This window comes from Doryrhamphus excisus, chromosome 7 (assembly GCF_030265055.1).
Source record: "Doryrhamphus excisus isolate RoL2022-K1 chromosome 7, RoL_Dexc_1.0, whole genome shotgun sequence".
In the NCBI taxonomy this organism is placed as follows: Eukaryota; Metazoa; Chordata; class Actinopteri; order Syngnathiformes; family Syngnathidae; genus Doryrhamphus; species Doryrhamphus excisus.
The window spans coordinates 6,638,660-6,657,800 of NC_080472.1; the positions used below are offsets into that span (position 1 = coordinate 6,638,660).

The 19,141-nt window shown below is 45.1% G+C and overlaps 1 protein-coding gene across 6 annotated transcripts in view; it reads left to right on the forward strand.

Annotated features, from left to right (window-relative positions):
• Positions 1–581: 581 nt before the first annotated feature.
• LOC131131914 (seizure protein 6-like) overlaps positions 582–19,141 on the forward strand; it is a 101,043-nt gene continuing 82,483 nt past the window's right edge. For 4 of the 6 annotated variants that reach the window (XR_009130271.1, XR_009130272.1, XM_058076951.1 and 1 more), the window contains exon 1: positions 8,450–8,812. Coding sequence is in view for 3 of the 6 variants with exons in the window: in XM_058076951.1 (XP_057932934.1) it covers positions 8,725–8,812 (88 nt within the window). In the remaining 3 variants the exon portion in view is untranslated. Of the gene's footprint in view, positions 855–3,268; positions 3,317–3,638; positions 3,682–8,449; positions 8,813–19,141 lie in introns of those variants that run through there. The other 2 variants (XM_058076953.1, XM_058076955.1) reach the window with 2 other exon arrangements.

Sequence of the window (19,141 nt, forward strand, 5' to 3'; positions counted from 1 at the left end):
ACTTCCTGTTTCTGTACAATACTGCCTGTTTCTGTATAATACTTCCTGTTTTTGTATAATGCTTCCTGTTTCTGTACAATACTTCCTGTTTCTGTATAATACTTCCTGTTTATGTACATTACTTCCTGTTTCTGTATAATACTTCCTGTTTTTGTATTATGCTTCCTGTTTCTGTACAATACATCCTGTTTCTGTTTAATAATTCCTGTTTCTGTATAATATTTCCTGTTTCTCTACAATACTTCCTGTTTCTGTATAATACTTCTTGTTTCTCTACAATACTTCCTGTTTCTGTAAAATACTTTCTGTTTCTGTAAAATACTTCCTGTTTCTGTATAATACTTCCTGTTTCTGTATGGAACTTCCTGTTTCTCTACAATACTTCCTGTTTCTGTATAATACTTTCTGTTTCTGTACAATACTTCCTGTTTCTGTATAATACTTCCTGTTTCCGTATAATATTTCCTGTTTCTGTATGGAACTTCCTGTTTCTGTAAAAAAAAAATCCTGTTTCTCTACAATACTTCCTGTTCCTGTATAATACTTCCTGTTCCTGTACAATACTTCCTGTTTCTGTATAATACTTCCTGTTTCTGTATAATCCTTCTTGCTGTGTCTACTGTGACATTACTGACACCCAGAGACCAATGTAGAAGACTAGAGTCATCTTCTGGATGCCATAGGACATTTTTATGCTTCATTCAGGCAAGAAAGACTTAGATGAACGCATGTAGGCTGCATGGAAGCACAGAGCAGCATGATGCATGAATGGAGGTCTTCAAGAAGGATCATGGCGGCATGAGGATGTGAGATCTGGAGCATGGAGTGGCGAGGGAGGACTTCACATGAGCCAGGTAAACCTTTTGACGCTTTTGACATGTCGTCCCACACTTGAACATTCACATCTTTGTTGGCCACCCGATCCCCACCACCCCCTCTTCGCGATGCACCCCCCCTCTCCTTGACCTTCTCTTTTCATTAGTCAGAGCGTGTCCCGCCTCTGAGCATGCTGATAGTGCACGGCTCCAAGGCTGCATTTATCAAGATGATAGAGCACAGCCCGCCATCTCAAGGCTAGCGGAGGCCGTGCCTGACAAGTGACAACCACTCACACAAACAGACCGGCCCCCTCCCCACCGGGTACCCTGCTCGGTCACGTGACCCTTTATGAGGAGCTGGAGGAAGGTGGGTAGGGGAACATATGGTGTACACATCAAGACCCAGAGATAGCATCCATCCAAGGGTCTGCTGTTACACATCCTGTCCATCAATGGGTACCTTTCATGACATCAACTTTCCTCCTCTCTTTGTACAAACAACAAACCTTGCAAAAAATGGCAATTGGGTAGTAGCAATGTAAAGGTGAACATAGGGGTGTTATGTCATGTCTGGAGGGCTCTAACAATGTTAAAAAGTGTATTAAGAAGGCAGTAAACTGGCTTTCTGTGTGCTATATGTCTTATTATGTGTGCTATATTGGGTAATAGCGGTGGAAAGGTGACCATAGGGGTGTTATGTCATGTCTAGAGGGCTCTAACAATGTTAAAAAGTTTATTAAGAAGGCGGTAAACAGGCTTTCTGTGTGCTATATGTCTTATTATGTGTACTATATTGGGTAATAGTGGTGTAAAGGTGACCATAGGGGTGTTATGTCATGTCTAGAGGGCTCTAACAATTTTTAAAAGTTTATTAAGAAGGCGGTAAACAGACTTTCTGTGTGCTGTATGTCTTATTATGTGTGCTATATTGGGTAATAGCGGTGCAAAGGTGACCATAGGGGTGTTATGTCATGTCTAGAGGGCTCTAACAATGTTAAAAAGTGTATTAAGAAGGCGGTAAACTGGCTTTCTGTGTGCTATATGTCTTATTATGTGTGCTTAATTGGGTAATAGCGGTGTAAAGGTGAACATAGGGGTGTTATATCATGTCTGGAGGGCTCTAAGAATGTTAAAAAGTGTATTTAGAAGGAAGTAAACAGGTTTTCTATGCTCTGCTATGAACATATTCCATTTTTAAATTGGAATCTTCCATTGTTGACATCCACATATCCTGGTGAGTGAATTAAAATGTCGTCCTCCGTGACCAAATAGTTTTGCTCCCAATTTTGTGTGCCACCACAGTCCTAATTACATTTGACAAGAGGGGTAACATGAACGTTCCTGTGCCCACATTACAGTTGACATATTCCTTCTATCTTGAAGGTTATTACAGCAGGTGTTGAGAACTTCCAGCTCAGTGTTAATTTGGGAATCATCAAAGTGACAGCGTGGAGCACCGGGATCCTTTTGGGCTCATTAGCATAGTCTGCTCAATCTATTGGCAAGGCTCCGCATGAGTGGGAACGCTGCTGCTTCTGCCTCGCCGTCAGATAGGAGTAATGATCAGGATGGGCGGGGAGGGGAAGGGGGGTTACAAAATGTTTCTCAGTCATTTGGGTCGGAGCACAGAACAACAAATATGTAGAAAAATGAGGAATGTGCACCCTGGAGAGTTGTTTCTCTCTCCAGCACGTATCCCGTGTGTCAGGAGATCCAACAAGCACTAAGCCGACGTGAAACGTTGGAGGTGAAAGGTCACACGCGGTCTCATTAACAATTCCCTTTCCCGCCCCTCAGAGGATGGATGAGGAGGAGAAGCGTCCAACTTGCGCTGCTGTTTTTCAAATCAGGCAGTGCAATTAAGCTAGCTCCACCAGCAGCTAAAGCAAGCCAACACAAGAGGATGCTTAATTTACGTCTAAATCTGACACCTTGACGCCTCATTGCATTCATGACGCAGGTAAGACGGGAGCAAGAGGAGCAGAGCGGAACCTCGCTTGGCCGACGCCACACTTTGGATCCCTTTTACGTCTACTTGAAAGCTCTATTAGTGTAGCATAGCTTGGTGCCATGAAACGTGTTGCTTTCCAATGCATGGATGGAATGGTCCCCATTGGCACCGAGACGTTTCCATCCTACTTTCTTATGTACTTCTTGGGGGGCACAAAAATGATCCATAAAGCTAATAATGTTACAAATACACCACGGTCTCTAAATGTCAACAAATAACATCTTTTTATAGTTTTACATCTGCTGTGCTCTTATTTTGCTAAACCCATTTCCTGTTCTACACAGTCTTCATCTTCTTCTGAGGCCAACTGGCCTCAGCTGCTCCTTGTCAGGAGCTGTCAGTGGGGGCCAGTGGGGTCAGTGGGGGCCTGCTTTGCAGTGCATGCCCATAATAATATTAGTATTTCTCAACGTATTATTTCTCCCTGTTGTTTTCGCAGGCGTGATGAAAAGAAGTCAGGAAATAACCACGGAATACAGCTAACCATGTAAGTAGAACCCTGAAGGGATTCCTGATGCTAGCCGAGGTTCTCCAGGTTCTACCGTACCTCATAGAAGAATTGTGTGACTCTCATCAGTAAACATGGAATAGATTGTCTGTTTTTTCCCCACTAGAAGAATATTAGCAGTTAGCACGAGCAAAGTTTATGAGGCGTTTGCGTGCATGAGCGATGAGGGGATGCCCCCCCCCCCCATTACTCCATCCATTTATGGATGCATCAGCCATGTTTCACATTTAGTGCTTTTGGAATGCCTTGTTAATTGTGCACCGTGATGATCTATTCCCTTTCTTTGTTTTCTTCCACGCAGATTAGTGCTCAGTCACCGGCATCAAATGGAAATGAGAAGAGCTGTAAGTAAAAGTTTGATTGCCTTTCTCCTTCTTCTACTGTACCGAGCTGCCATATTCTTTATTATACATGAAAGCCCCGAGGATTGTTTTTTCCTGCTCCGCTTCAGAAGCAGGGAGGAATCAGCAGAGCTTTGCAGAATGACTCAACTCTGCTCTGGTCTTATTTTATTGATATTATTTTATAAGCCGGCCTCTCCTCAACACAAATATGGATTATATAAATAAAACACTTGCACTGTATCGGAGCACTGCATCCTGGGCGATATCGCTGCTGTGGTATACAAGAGTTTAATGTACAAGATCAAAGAGGCTTTTCTCTTATCTATTTTCAGCACAAAACATTTCACGTTGCTTTGTAGTGGCAAATGACGCCTTGTTCTCGTGGTTAAATGAAACGCAGCTAAAGATACGTCTATGCTGACATTTCTGTCTACGTTTGCCAGCAGTCATGATTGACGACAATAAACACAAAACTTCTTTATTCCCACTTGCACTTCCTTTGGAGGAAACATCACGTTGATTCCAGAGCACGCAGTGTTGTGGTAAAGTCCAATCTGCCGTTTTAGCGCTCTCGCTGTGTTTTTTTTTAGCTTCGTACAAGCTATCCTCATCAAGGGGAGGGCAGGAAAGGACAGGGGCAACCACCTGGTGATTGACTTTTGATTTCCGCATGAAGGCAGCAACTTTGGTTAGCATCAGGAAATTTAGGCTGCTGTGTTCACAGGCTCACTCTGTTCATACCTTTGCCTGTGGAACAAACATGCCAAGGGACTGAAACCTCCTGGTGGTCTTCCCTGAGGCCCCCAGGGGGACCTTTGGCACTGCTGGACACCAAAACTCAAAAAATAATTTTATGTTTTATTTTTATGTTTATGTTTTACTGAATAGTTTTGATAATTAGATGATTAGAATAAGGCTGCACGGCAGTCGAGTGGTTAGTGTGCAGGCCTCACATGTAGGAGACCCGAGTCAATTCCACCCTCGGCCATCTCTGTGTGGAGTTTGCATGTTCTCCCCGTGCATGCATGGGTTTTCTCCAGGTACTCCAGTTTCCTCCCACATTCCAAAAACATGCTAGGTTAATTGGCGACTCCAAATTGTCCATAGGTATGAATGTGAGTGTGAATGGTTGTTTGTCTATATGTGCCCTGTGATTGGCTGGCCACCAGTCCAGGGTGTACCCCGCCTCTCGCCCCAAGACAGCTGGGATAGGCTCCAGCACCCCCCCCCACGACCCTCGTTAAGGTGGTAGAAAATGAATGAATGATTGATTAGAATAATAAAACATACATAAAAGTGTGTAAGAGAGGACAACAATAGGCATCTTTTTGCCGTGCATGATTTCCAAACCCGGAGCGAAGGAGAAAGCGGTGAAGTTCGGGAATGTGCAATGGGAATCTCCATCGCCCGGGGGCCAATGTGGGAGAAAGGCGTGCAGGTTTTGGGCCAATCATTGTGATTGCATGGCGAGCCTTTGTGGGCCCTGCGACTGTGATATGGTCGCCGGGTGCAACGCTACTACAGGCTGTAATTTGCAGCTCGTGTGGGAAGAGACCATTGATAGCATTTGGCACGCCAGCGCCTGGAGTCCATCTGAATCTCGCAGTTGCCGCTGTGAGTCAGTAGTGGGTGTGTTTGTTAGCTGAGCGTGTGATAATCAGTGGGTCCTTGGCTCCTCCATCAGCATCATTAGATGTTTTTACATCATCCTGCCATATGAAATCACCTTAATGCTTGTAAAGGTTTGCTGCCGCAGCGTGCCTCATTAGCTCGGGACATTGGTCATTTCATTTCAAGGCTCTGATTTTCATGAACTCCTCTCCGCCGCCCCCCCGAGCCATTAGCCGAATGGAAGCTGGCCCGCCGCCGTCCCTCTACGTGTTTGTCGGATGTTGGGTCAGCCAGGCCGCAGGGAGCCACGCATCCGGGCTCGGTCGTACGGGAGCGGGAGGAGAGAGAGAGGTGAGGCGGTCAACGTGAAAGGGAACAAAGTCCTTCAACGACGGGGGGTAAATGACATTTGACTTCATCTGAAGCTTGGGGGGCCAAGGGGTGAACAAGTTGGAGTTCCAGTCACCTTGGCTTACGGTAGAATATCTTCTGATATCTTGTGGAGTGGTCTACTTTTAAAATAGCATCTGCTTGCACGTACTATTTCAGTAGCTTCAATGACTTCTCTCTGGTGCCTTTATTCCTATTCTTATCCTCACTCTGCTCTAATTTGCTTTTATTTTGCTACAATTCTGCTCTGCATGTCACTGTGACAAAAGACACAAGAGAACATCCGTGGAATGATGCTGGACCACGGCAGGCCTGCTGTACATCCAATGCTTCCATCCTGTTTGGAGATGAGACACAACAGGAATTCATTAATGAGGGTTCAGTTACCCTATTGATCCTATCGATCCACATTGATCCTATTGCTCCACATTGATCCAAATTGATCCACAGCCATTTGGCTCTTCGTCTCCTCCCATTTCTTCATGTCCTTAGTCACGCATGGAAGCAGCCACTATCTTTGGTCAAAGATGACAAAGAAGTGTATATATTCTCATATATAAGATATTATATATGGTGGTATATAAGACATCATATAGGGTCATATATAAGATATCATATAGGGTCATATATAAGATCTTATATATGGTCAAACCCTGAGCGAAGGAGAAAGCTGTGTAGTTCGGGACTGTGCAATGGGAATGTCCATCGCTGGGGGCCAATGTGGGAGATAGGGTCATATATAAGATAAGGTCATATCTAAGATATCATATTGGGTCATATATAGGGTCATATATAAGATATCATATATGGTCATATGTAAGATATCATATAAGGTCATATATAAGATCTCATATATGGTCATATATAAGATATCATATAGGGTCACATATAAGATCTTATATATGGTCATATATAAGAGCTTATATATGGTCATATATAAGAGCTTATATATGGTCACATATAAGATCATATAGGGTCATATATAAAATCGTATATACAGAAGGTGTGTTCCAACTATGGTGGAATCACACTCCTCAGCCCCCCTGGTAAGGTCTATTCAGGGGTTCTGAAGAGGAGGATCAGTCGGATAGTTGGATCTCGGATTCAGGAGGAACAGTGGGGTTTTCGTCCTGGTCGTGGAACTGTGGATCAGCTCTACACTCTCAGAAGGATCTTTGAGGCTGCATGGGAGTTTGCCCAACCAGTCTACATGTGTTTTGTGGACTTGGCGAAGGCATTTGACTGTGTTCCTTTGGGAATTCTGTGGGGAGAACTTCAGGACTAAGGGGTATCAGACCAGCTAATTTGTGCTGGTCATTCCCTGTTTGACTGGTGTTAGAGTTTGGTTTGCATTGGCAGCAATAAATCGTACCCGTTCCCAATGAGGGTCGGACTCCGCCAGGGCCGCCCTTTGTCATCCATTCTGTTCATGATTTTTATGGACAGAATATCTCGGCCCAGCCAGAGTGTTGAGGGGTCCCCGTTTGGTGGCTGTCGGATTGGGTCTGCTTTTGCAGATGATCCTGATGGTCCTGCTGGCTTCATCGAGCCGTTACCTTCAACTCTCACTGGATCGGTTCGTAGCAGAGTGTGAAGCACCCCGGATGAGAATTAGCATTATTTAGAATTAGAATTTTCAGGGCATATCCAACCGGTAGCAGACCTCGGGGGTGACCCAGGACACGTTGGCGAGACTATGTCTCCCAACTGGCCTGGGAATGCCTCGGATGAAGTGGCTGGGGAGAGGGAAGGCGGGGTTCAGGTTCTTCAGGTTCTCCTCTCATTGGTGTGCCCAGACCCTGTAAATAACCAGAAGGTGGCGCAACCACGCCAAAGCAAGAAGGGCAGCGGTCCTCAAGTCACACCGACACCGCCCAGCCAGTGATGCCTTCACGGCCACACCGCCAATGTATCTTCCAGATGGAGCTGATGTCACATGACCGCTGATATGACTTGATGTGACGAGGATGCGATGTGCTCAGCAGGAGCGTTGCTTCTGGGGGGGCAGTGAAGCTGATGATGGCTGAAACTAATTGCTCTCACGGGATGGATGATGCCATCCTGGAGGTAATATTGATCTCCTCAGAGGAGCCTTTGTCGTTTAACCAGGCTCGGCAGGGAGGTCAGAGGTCAAGAACCCTCAGTGTTTTTTTCTCTACCTTATTGAGGCACAGTCATGGAAAACACGATAGAGGAAACATGACGTCTCTCATGAAGGCTCGACATGCTTCGTGGAAAAGGTGAAAGATCATCTGATCATGTCCAGACTCATCGTTAAGCCCAGGAATGTTTCACTAGCGTTTACGTTGTGCAGTCAGATGAGTTCCACCTGCAGCAGCAATCACCGCATGTGTTCATTGTTGGCTGCTGCATCATTTGACAAAATATATAAACAAAAATATATAACTTCTACCATCCTACTCCTCTAACAACACAGCATGGCCAGCAGACATGGTTGACTGGCAACCCGTCCTCATGTTCCCACCCCCATGCCCTTTCATGAGTCTTTTCCATGCCAGGAAAAGTATTGGAACATGTGACTGACAGGCGACCAGAGGTGAGGCTGGGAACGAAACTATGTATGCTTCTCTCCCTCCGGATGACTAGAAAAGTAGAACATTTGTAGTATCGCCCATGTTCGCCACTAGTATGAAAAGAATACTTTTGACTGCCTGCGATTCCATTTTGGAAGTTGGACTGGCGGCTGTTCCGCCTTCTGACGCTAGGAGCTGTCCGCGGTGCTGAAGGCTGGGCTGCCTCTCCTTCCAATGTGCTGCCAGCTCGCGCACACACAATCCGCTTACCGAGCGTCCAAATTCAGCGAGCACCTCCGCGTTTCACTTGATCGTTGTCGACTGTCATCACACGGCCAATTCAGCACGGAAGTCACGCAGCAACGCGTCCGGGATTCAACTTGGCTGTTTTTGTTTTTCTTCTTCCAGCCAATCGTGTCGACTTGCTTTTATTCCCCTCGTTCCGCCGCCGCTCTCCTCCGACACAAGGACGTTATTGTGCAGCTCGGCGACCTCCACTTTGGAAGAGATGAAGTGCGGGAGACGAGATCGCGCGTTGAAGAACATGCTGTCGCTCTGGCTTCTCGCAGCGGCCGCGGCCACGATCCACGGCCGAGGTAAGAACTTGCGTGCACTTTGTGCTACGGTTGTTTGTTCGTGTGTCAAACTAAACAAAGCCCGGCCATTGGCGGAAGGTGACCAAGGTCTACAAGTGTGACAGTGCTCTTTAACTGACCAGAGTGCGCATGATGGGCAGGGATGGATTCTTTTAAAGGTTGCAATCAGCCAGTAATTGAAGAAATACATGAAGGACTCGCCATGGATTCAACACAGACGTTAGTAAGCAGACTAATGAAGCCGAACCCTCTTGGAACTTCTGTTCTTGTCCAATCCCGTCATCATGTCATCACAATGACTCTTAGGGTGTCAGCAAGTTTCATCTTGCAGGGCAATGACAGATTGGTCTTTACTTTTATACCGGTGGCTGAAATGTCTCCGATACTCTCTTCCACCCCGTCCGTCCAAACCCACTAAGAAAGCCAGCCTTCTTAGCTGGCCAGCAATCAATCCCACGTTGCTATGTGATCAGTTCGGAGGTTGCCCACCCCACCCCCAACTTATTTGGCCGCTGAGGTCTGTGTGACAGACGGTGTTGGGTAATAAGACTCTAATCCTCAGGAATTGCTGAAGATTATTGACCAAGCTGTTTGACACAGTTGAGTGCTTGTGGGAAGTGGCGGTGGATTCGTGCACAGTAGCCTTGTCCTAATTATTTGGGTATCTGCATCCGGCCTCTCTTCATGCCTACAAGCACCTCTCCCTCACAGCCAACCTCAACTTGGGTTTTACTGTTTAGATTTGCTGTCGGACTGATGCTTCACCTGGCAATCGACTTGAACACACGTTGGAAAAACATACCGAATGTTAAATACATGTTAGAGAAATATACCGAATGTTAAATACACGTTGGAAAAATATACTGAATGTTAAATACACGTTAGAAAAACATACCAAATGTTAAAAAAAACGTTAGAAAAACATAGCAAATGTTAAATACACGTTAGAAAAATATACCGAATGTTAAATATACACTAGAAAAATACACCGAATGTTAAATACACGTTTGAAAAATATACTGAATGTTAAATACACGTTAGAAAAACATACCAAATGTTAAACACACGTTAGAAAAACATAGCAAATGTTAAATACAAGTTAGAAAAATATACCAAATGTTAAATACATGTTAGAATAAAATACCAAATGTTACATACACGTTAGAAAAACATAGCAAATGTTAAATACACGTTAGTAAAATATACCAAATGTTAAATACATGTTAGAATAACATACCAAATATTAAATGCACGTTAGAAAAACATAGCAAATGTTAAACACACGTTAGAAAAACATAGCAAATGTTACATTCACGTTAGAAAAATATACCAAATGTTAAATACACGTTAGAAAAACGTAGCAAATGTTAAATACACGTTAGAGAAACATAGCAAATGTTAAATACATGTTAGAAAAATATACCAAATGTTAAATTCATGTTAGAAAAACATAGCAAATGTTAAATACAGGCTAGAAAAATATACCAAATGTTAAATACATGTTAGAAAAAGACACAAAGATTATAGAAATGTAGAAAATATAGACAAAGATAGGAAGGCTAACTCCAACTGGTAGAAGTCGGGCTGTGAAATGATGACCATGTCTAAATGAAGTGATCCTGATGAATGACCAATTGGAACTATTGGAACTACTAATTTGGAGTAAGCCAATATTTAATGAAGAGAAAGATAACAACAGGATGAAGCGGCCATTGAAACCAAGGTCAAAGATGCCACACAGGTCTGGAAAAAAAAACATTTAAGAGCAGCAGCAACACCTGAAGGGTGGCTGCCACCATCGTTGGCTTCAAAGATCACATGGTTTGGCTGGAGTCTATTTTCTGCAATACTGATAAGAACACGTGCTTCCTCTTCTTCTTTGTTTTGCTGCTTATTGAGAACACACACACACACGATAATGATGCCGTGATGATTTTCGGAGCGTCCATGAATGCACCTGGACAATGAGGAAGTGTTGAGAGAGCTTTTACGAGTTGGACACATCATGCTTTGGATTTGGCTTCACTCACCGTGTTTGTGCTCGGAGCCGATGAGGTCAACACAGGAGGCCGACCGTACACGTGCTGTATGCGTGCATACACTGGATTCTGTTGGAGGCTGGCCATGCTAGCCTTTAGCGGAGAGGCGTGTGGCTGCGTTAGCGATGCTAAATGATTGAAGTCAATAGTTAGCACTCGTGTTATGACCACAATGAAGATTCATGTGTTGTGCTGCTGTACCTAATATTGTGGGCAGTCTACCGAGGCTTTCATGTCCTTGTTTTGATTGTATAGCGACTGTCAGTCGGTGTTGAAAATGGCTGTTAGAAAATAAGTGATTACCAAAAAAATGTAAGGAGCAGGAAATGAATTCATATTGTGTTTCATTGGGCCTATCTCAGCCCATCTGAAATGAGGTGCAATTCTCGTGCAGCGCCTGCCACAATGTGTTACAGTATCAACAAAACATCCGCTGATTGAATATCAGGTGGGGGGAGTGTGCCGCGTTGCTGCAGCACGCTTTCTACTAAGCAGTGGTTTGTGTTATTGCCCTCAGCGGCCATTTGATGGGATTGAATGCTTTGATTGAGTGACATGAAGATGCAGGAAGAATGGGGTGTTTTCAGCCCAAGAACACACCTGCACCGTGCCTTCGCTGCTCAAAACTCCAGGGAGAAGGAAGAAAAGCAGCCACAAACTATTTTTAGAGCAAAAATACGATTTTACAGCTTCCATTAGTGAATTTGCTGCTTAGCCAGCAAACGCACACGTCTTAGCCCATCCTTCAAGGTCGGCCCTTTTTTAATTTTTAATCCTGCAGGTTGTGGTGCTTTCTCAAGGTAAAGCTGCACAGGAAGGAATCTTGCCAGCTTCTGCTAGCTTGCAAACAGGCCAAGCGGGCAGCCATGGATGGGAATGTGCTCGCCACGTTTGGGGCTCATTTAGTCGCTCATCCATCTTTGGCATCCCATCTCCGAGTTGGTGAGCTTGGTGATTCCTTGGCTTGCACCGGTCGTCCCTGGGATTCACTGCTGGAAAATGGCGTGACCAGTGCAGGGCGTACCCCCCCCCCCCTCGCCCCAAGTCAGCTGTGATAGGCTCCAGCACCCCACCATCCTAGTGAAGATGGATGGATGGATAATGGATGGATTTATGGATGGACAGGTGGATGAATGGATGGTAAATGGATGGTTGGATGGATAGCAGATGGTGAATGGATGGATGGATTTATGGATGGATGGATGATAAATGGATGGTTGGATGGATGGCAGATGGTGGATGGATGATGGATGGTAAATGGATGGTTGGATGGATGGCAGATGGTGGATGGATGATGGATGGATTTACTGTATGGATGGATGGATGATGGGTGGATGATGGATGGATTTATGGATGATGGATGGATTTAGGATGGATGGATTTAGGATGGATGGATGATGGATGGACTTATGAATGGGTGGATGGATGAATGGATGGATGGATGATAGATGGATGAATGGATGGATGGTTGGTAGATGGATGAATGGATGGATGGTTGGATGATGGATGGATTTATGGATGGATTTAGGATGGATGGATTTAGGATGGATGGATAGGTGGATGGTAAATGGATGCTTGGATGGATGAGTGGTGAGGTGTTACTGTTACTGTGATTTCTACCACTGACACATACTGTAGAAGTACAGTAATACTGCGTTCATGGTGTGGATTCGTTCCACACCTGATCATGATAAGTGAAATTTATTCATAAGGAGATTCCTTACTTTTGGAGCATAGAAAACCTGCCCAGGACCTTTGGGATGTTTTTTAGAGCACCGTAAACATGACATAACAGCCCTATAGTCAGCTTTACACTCCCCTTAGCCAACATACTGGAGTAGACATCCATCGTTTCCTGTGTCGTTTTATGGTCCTCGGGGAGGCAGGACTTCCTCCAGACTTGTCACTTTTCTCTGCGTTTGCTAATCTGATGTTAAAACTGACCTCATCTTTACATACCCCCCCCCCCCCCCCCCCCCCTCAGTGATTGTTGTGCTTGAGATTTGCCCAGATGACTTAATGAGTTTCCTAAGCGAGGCGTGATTACATGCGATGCAGAGCTCATTAATAATTGCTTTGGAAGTTCTTTTGCACAGCGTGACATCTGCCTGCCAGCCGATGGATGGATGGATGCTGAATGCTGTTTGGATTCCAAGCAGGATTCCAAGTGGAGCGTCGGTGCTGGTCTGATGACATGTTGGATGCGCGTGGAAGTCAAGCACATCACTCATGTGATTACCTTTTATGACTCATTCTCCGCCTGGAAAAACAAAACATTAGAGCCATTAAAGCCATTGCGTCTCGTTAAATCTTGATGGACGTTTAATACAGCTTCCATCCGCCGCGTGGCTTGAGTTTCCGTCGGCCTCCGCGAATTGTACGCAGTTTAACGACATTCAGCCGAGCCTATTATCTTTATGCCGACGCATTATCTCTTGCAGTGAACAATGATCATCAGTGCGCTGGGACTCGGAGAGAAAGCCATGCTTTATGTATCCTAAAGCTCATTAAATGACTTATGAGCCCCCCGCAGTTGACGGAGCTGCCGTCGCATCCCACTCCAGGTCTGAAAAATGTGTCCAGGACGGGCGGCTTGTAATTCACCCACTAATGGTAGGTTCTGTCTTTGTTGTCCAAGGCCAGAAGCCATTTCCTCGCAGTGGATGAAGCATTAGTAGATTGCACAGCTTATTCATGGCTTGGCCGTGCTCCAATTAAAGCCCAGGTAGAAAACCATGGCAGAAGAATTCTCACTTAGGCTGCTGACGGTGGGAAAGGCGTAGACGGCGACGGCGTTCTACGCTTGCACTGGCGTCCATTTGAACACTCAATTCTCTCGTCGTCACATTTGATTCACTCACACTCAATGTTTGGGTTTCAATTCAACATATGTTTTATTTTTGACATAACAAAATGTCATTGGCTAGAAACTGCTAGGCCAAATGTGTGTTTGAAATTCAGCTGATGATGTCAGAACAAAACACAAAACATGAACTAGGGTTCACTGAGTCCAGACCCAACCGTGATAAGCAGGGTCCTCATTTATGAAGCTCATAATTGTCATAGTTAGAGCATAGAAGCATAGAAAACCTTCTAGATAGCACCTATGAACATAATTAGAGCCCTCTAGACATGAAATAACACCCCTATGTCACCTTTACACTCCTCTTCCCAGACATAAGACATGAATAGGACTCCTGCTGGTGGGCGCCGCTGTTATGTGGTGCAGTGCGGTGCTGGTAGCTACGGTAACCCACGTTGGGGTTACCGGGCCTGTCGTGAGATCATTGGAAGTTGCCATAAAAGCCCGTTGTTCCGCCCATCCAGTCTGGCGCTCAGTGGCGGAGGTACGTCACTAGCCATCTCGACATTTCAGCTGTCAACGTATTGGCACCCCTCCGCGAGTCACGGTCTCACCGTGGCCACCCTAGTGAAACACTGCTGGTGCTTGTGTGTCTTAGCATCAATGTGACATTACTGACACCTAGTGAGCGGTGTGCAATACTACATATTGTATCATCACAGGATCTTCAACGTGTCTTTTTATTTCTTTTATTTCATGCTTAATTGCTCCTTGAGTCCATCTGTTGTCATGCTGCTTCTTCTCATGTGGGCCCAAAATATGACAAATATGGCAAATATGGCACATTTGCCTCAATGTGTTTTGTAAAATTAACATAAACAGCAATGATTTATTCCGTAGTATATTGTTGAACATCCGTCATAGACTGGACACCAAAAGGGGCGGGATTACCATATGAGATTCTTGAAATACCTGAATTGATTTTTCAACACCGTATTTTAATCAGCTGCATTTTGCTTACCAATATGAAATATTCCTTCAAAGGCTGAGTGTTAAATGGGTTCACAGAATTCAAATGTTCCATAAATGGTGTAAAACATTTAGCTAAAAAAAAACAAACAACTAGCAACTTTCATAGCAGATGGATGGAGCACAGATGCTCGCACCAAGACCACATGAGGTGTCCTGGCTGGTCCAGCATTGTAAAACACTGAATAAGGTCATCTGGGGTTGCCATGGCAACACTGAAGGCGCCATTCTCCTTAAAGGGAAAGCTCCAATATGTAGCGTTACCGTTGACCAGTGGCCTGAGACTTTGGAGGCCCGTGTGTGCTCAAGCTAGCTGCTAGCCGGATAGTAGCTAGCCGCTGTGCTAACGTAGTTACACTGTTCCTAAGAATAATAATAATAACAATGTTCTTCACATGCAGGGGGAGCTAGTACAGGATATTCCACCCTCTACCTGCCTGAGTGGAACTGGGAATATTGTCCTTGTAGTCCTGGTAGTCCTGTTTGTCCTGTTTGTCCTGGTAGTTCTGGTAGTCCTGGTAGTACTGGTAGTCCTTGTAGTCATTTTAGTCCTGGTAGTCCTGTTAGTCCTGGTAGTTGTTAGTCCTGTTAGTCCTGTTAGTCCTGTTGGACCTGTTAGTCCTGGTAGTCCTGGTAGACCTGGTAGTCCTGTCTGTTCTCTATTGCTGAGATGTGTTTGGCTCCAGCCAAGGACCGACAGAACCTTTTAATACAAGACAGGAAACCTTTGCAAAAAAAAATGTAGTGGTTATTTTCAAAAGGTGCAGTTCTTACTTGTGGGGAGCATGATTTTTCGGCAGACGGTGACGATCTGGCAAAGTCATACCATGAGATGAACCCACCCACTGCATTGAGGAGCTTCTCCCGTTGAAGCGTCTTCATGTTCATCAGGTGCGGGAGGTAGGACAACGAGACGGCACGGTTCCTGCTCAGGGCAGCATGGGGAGGCGTGGGGATGCGGGGGGAGGCGGGGGGAACCAGGCAACACCTGTTGTGGGATGGCTGCTGATTAACTTCATCAAGGGCTATTCAGCATCTGTGTGCTGTCATAATTAGTTCAACTTTCCCGAGGCCTGTCACTGGTAAATGAGAGTCATTACGCCAGGATGCCCCCCCCACCCTCCTTCCCTCAACCCCTCTGTGTGCCCGTCTCTTTCACCGCCTCCGAGGTGGCGCTCCCAGCCTGGCTGAATGCGACTCATTTTCAACTCTTCATGTGCAAATGCCTCGCTCTCGCTCTCGCTCTCGCTCCCCCACAATCTTCCATGCATCCTAATTTCAGTCCTCCACACACGCCTCTCTCCACAAAAGCTTTATTTCTCCTCTCCCCATCCTCTTCCATCTTGGGGACCAGAGGAGCCTTCCATACATCAGCTGCATCCTCCACCAGAATAGCCCACAGATCCCCATAGACCACTCTGTGCTGATTTGGGGGGGGGCATTCCTATGAAACCAGGAGGTTCAATCCTCCTTCATGCCACCCAGTCACTGTGTCCTTGGGCAAGTCACTGCACCCAGCTTCCCTCCAGTTCTGCCCACACTGGGTGTGGAATTTTGGCAGCCATGATGGTACCAATCCATCATCAATACCATGGATTGGTAAAGATAGAAAGGAAAGGAAAGCCTGGTGCTGTGAATGACTGACGGTCCCATGATCAGCTAGGCTTCTTGTTCCTCCTTTTGGGGCATTTTGAGCCGTGCATGAATGCCATAGCAGGAATAAATGTGGATTTGAACAATGGAAGGCAGGGTAGAGAAAAGAAACTGGCCTTTCCCCAAAGTATTTGCCTTCCTGTTTGGATAATCAGTCTGACAGATTGGATGGACTTGAATCGGGTTGCAGATAATTATGTGAGAGGTTTGACTCGCCACAATCATCTCCCAAGCTATTGCACCAAATACAAAGTGTTGGGATTGGAAGCAGGCCATGGGAGCTGCTTCCTTGATGAAATTTGTGGCCCACAACAAAGGGGGCGTGGTGGCACAGCTCCTCCTGCAGGGAAGTTAATGGACCCCGGAGCTGGGCTTCCACCGGGTGCACACCTTCCTCATGGTCCCAACTTGCACATGAAGATATCTTTGTCAGGGTGGCACGTGGCCGGCTGCCTTCCCGCCTGCTTCGCCTTTGGCCTGGCACCCGATCGATGGTGGCGGACGGTGCCCCCCCCCCCCCCACCCCCCCACCCCCCACCCCCCCCGGGCCAGGCTGCTATCCGCACCTTTCACGCTCAGCCCGCCTCTGAACGCAGCTCTGTAATCGGGACCGGCGTGCTTTTGTGGCCGCGATGGGCCGGCACTCTGAAAGGATTAGGCTTGGGGACGGCTCCTGCACTCGTCCCCTCTCGTCCATGCCAGATTCCATCTAGAAAGCATTTCATCTGTGCTGCATGTAGGGTGGCTCAGCGCGGTGTGAAAGCAGCAGGTAATAGGCTGTGTAATGTGTTTGGAGGAGTAGTTTTAGTATTCACAGTTAGTCCTGACCTCTGGCGGGTGGCGCCACCCCCGCAGTAATTTCCTCTGAAAAGATGTAATTGAATTCATGGGGATGAGTAAACATATTAGAAGTAGTAAAGAAAGATAACAATGTTGTGGATGGGTCAAGGAAGGCGATGGCGGTGCAGAGCGTAATTGAAAATAGTTAAGACAAACAGGAGGAAAAGCTGAAGGAACTTTTACTTTTTTCCCTTTTGCTCATTCTGTCAGCTGACATCTGCTAGATTCCAGTTACTCTCATCTTTGACTTTGGCACAAGTCGCCTTGCTGCAGGAACCCTGTGAGCGCCCAAAGCAAAAGGAGAACAGCATCCCTCCTTTCATTGGCGTGTGAATCACCAAGTAGGATTCACTAGTAATAGGAATACTTGTGTAGTTACGACTTGGAAAACCTCTAGACATGAAATAACACCCCTATGGTCACCTTTACACTCCCATTAGTCAATGTAGTAGACATAATAAGAGAAAATAAGACATAAAGCCTGTTTATAATCTTCTGAATATTTTTTTAACATCATTAGAGCCCTCCAGACATAACATAACACCCCTATAGTCACCTTTACACTCCTATTAGCCAATGTAGTAGACATAATAAGACAAAATAAGACATATACCACCTGATCATAATCTTCTGAATGTTTGTTAACATCATTAGAGCCCTCCAGACATGGAATAACACCCCTATAGTCACATTTGCACTTCTATCAGCCAATGTAGTAGACATAATAAGAGAAAATAAGACATATAAAACCTGTTTATAATCTTCTGAATATGTTTCTAACATCATTAGAGCCCCCCAGGCATGAACTAACACCCCTATAGTCACCTTTACACTCCTATCAGCCAATGTAGTAGAATAACAAGAGAAAATAAGACATATAAAACCTGTTTATAATCTTCTGAATATGTTTTTTAACATCATTAGAGTCATCCAGATATGAAATAACACCCCTATTGTCACTTTTACACTCCTATTAGCCAATGTAGGACACATAATAAGAGACAATAAGACATATAAAACCTGTTTATAATCTTCTGAATATGTTTCTAACATCATTAGAGCCCCCCAGGCATGAACTAACACCCCTATAGTCACCTTTACACTCCTATTAGCCAATGTAGTAGACATAATAGGAGACAATAAGATATATAAAACCTGTTTATAATCTTCTGAATATGTTTTTTAACATCATTAGAGTCCTCCAGATATGAAATAACACCCCTATAGTCACCTCTACACTCTTATCAGCCAATGTAGGACACATAATAAGAGACAATAAGATATATAAAACCTGTTTCTAATCTTCTGAATATGTTTTTAACATCATTAGAGCCCTCCAGGCATGAAATAACACCCCTATAGTCACCTTTACACTCCTATTAGCCAATGTAGTAGACATAATAGGAGACAATAAGATATATAAAACCTGTTTATAATCTTCTGAATATGTTTTTTAACATCATTAGAGTCCTCCAGACATGAAAAAACACCCCTATAGTCACCTCTACACTCTTATCAGCCAATATAGGAGGTGTAATAAGAGACAATGTGTAATAAGACCTGTTTATCTTCTAAATAAGCTTTTAACGATGATTGTTCGCTATGCCACCAAATGTAAAATGTTACATTTCCTTTGTCTGATGTCACCCTGCAGGAAGTGTCTAGCTATGCTAGCACGGAGAGGGGGACATGATCATTTGTCACTGTGTGCTGTCCATCTGTAAGGCAGCAACCACTGTGGGTTTGCCATACATCCATTTCAGTCCACACGAAACCCAGTCGCCATGTCTCCGAGTCTCTCTTTGGTAAGATGCATTGAAGCCGAGTCCCGGGGGAGCCGTCTGTATAATTTAGAGGTTCTAACATCGACCCCCATCTTGAGAAATATCGAACATTGTCATTTGGAGCGACGGCCGCGTGGTCAGGCAATTGTCTGCCAGTTGCGAGCGAGTCCTGTGCCTCTGC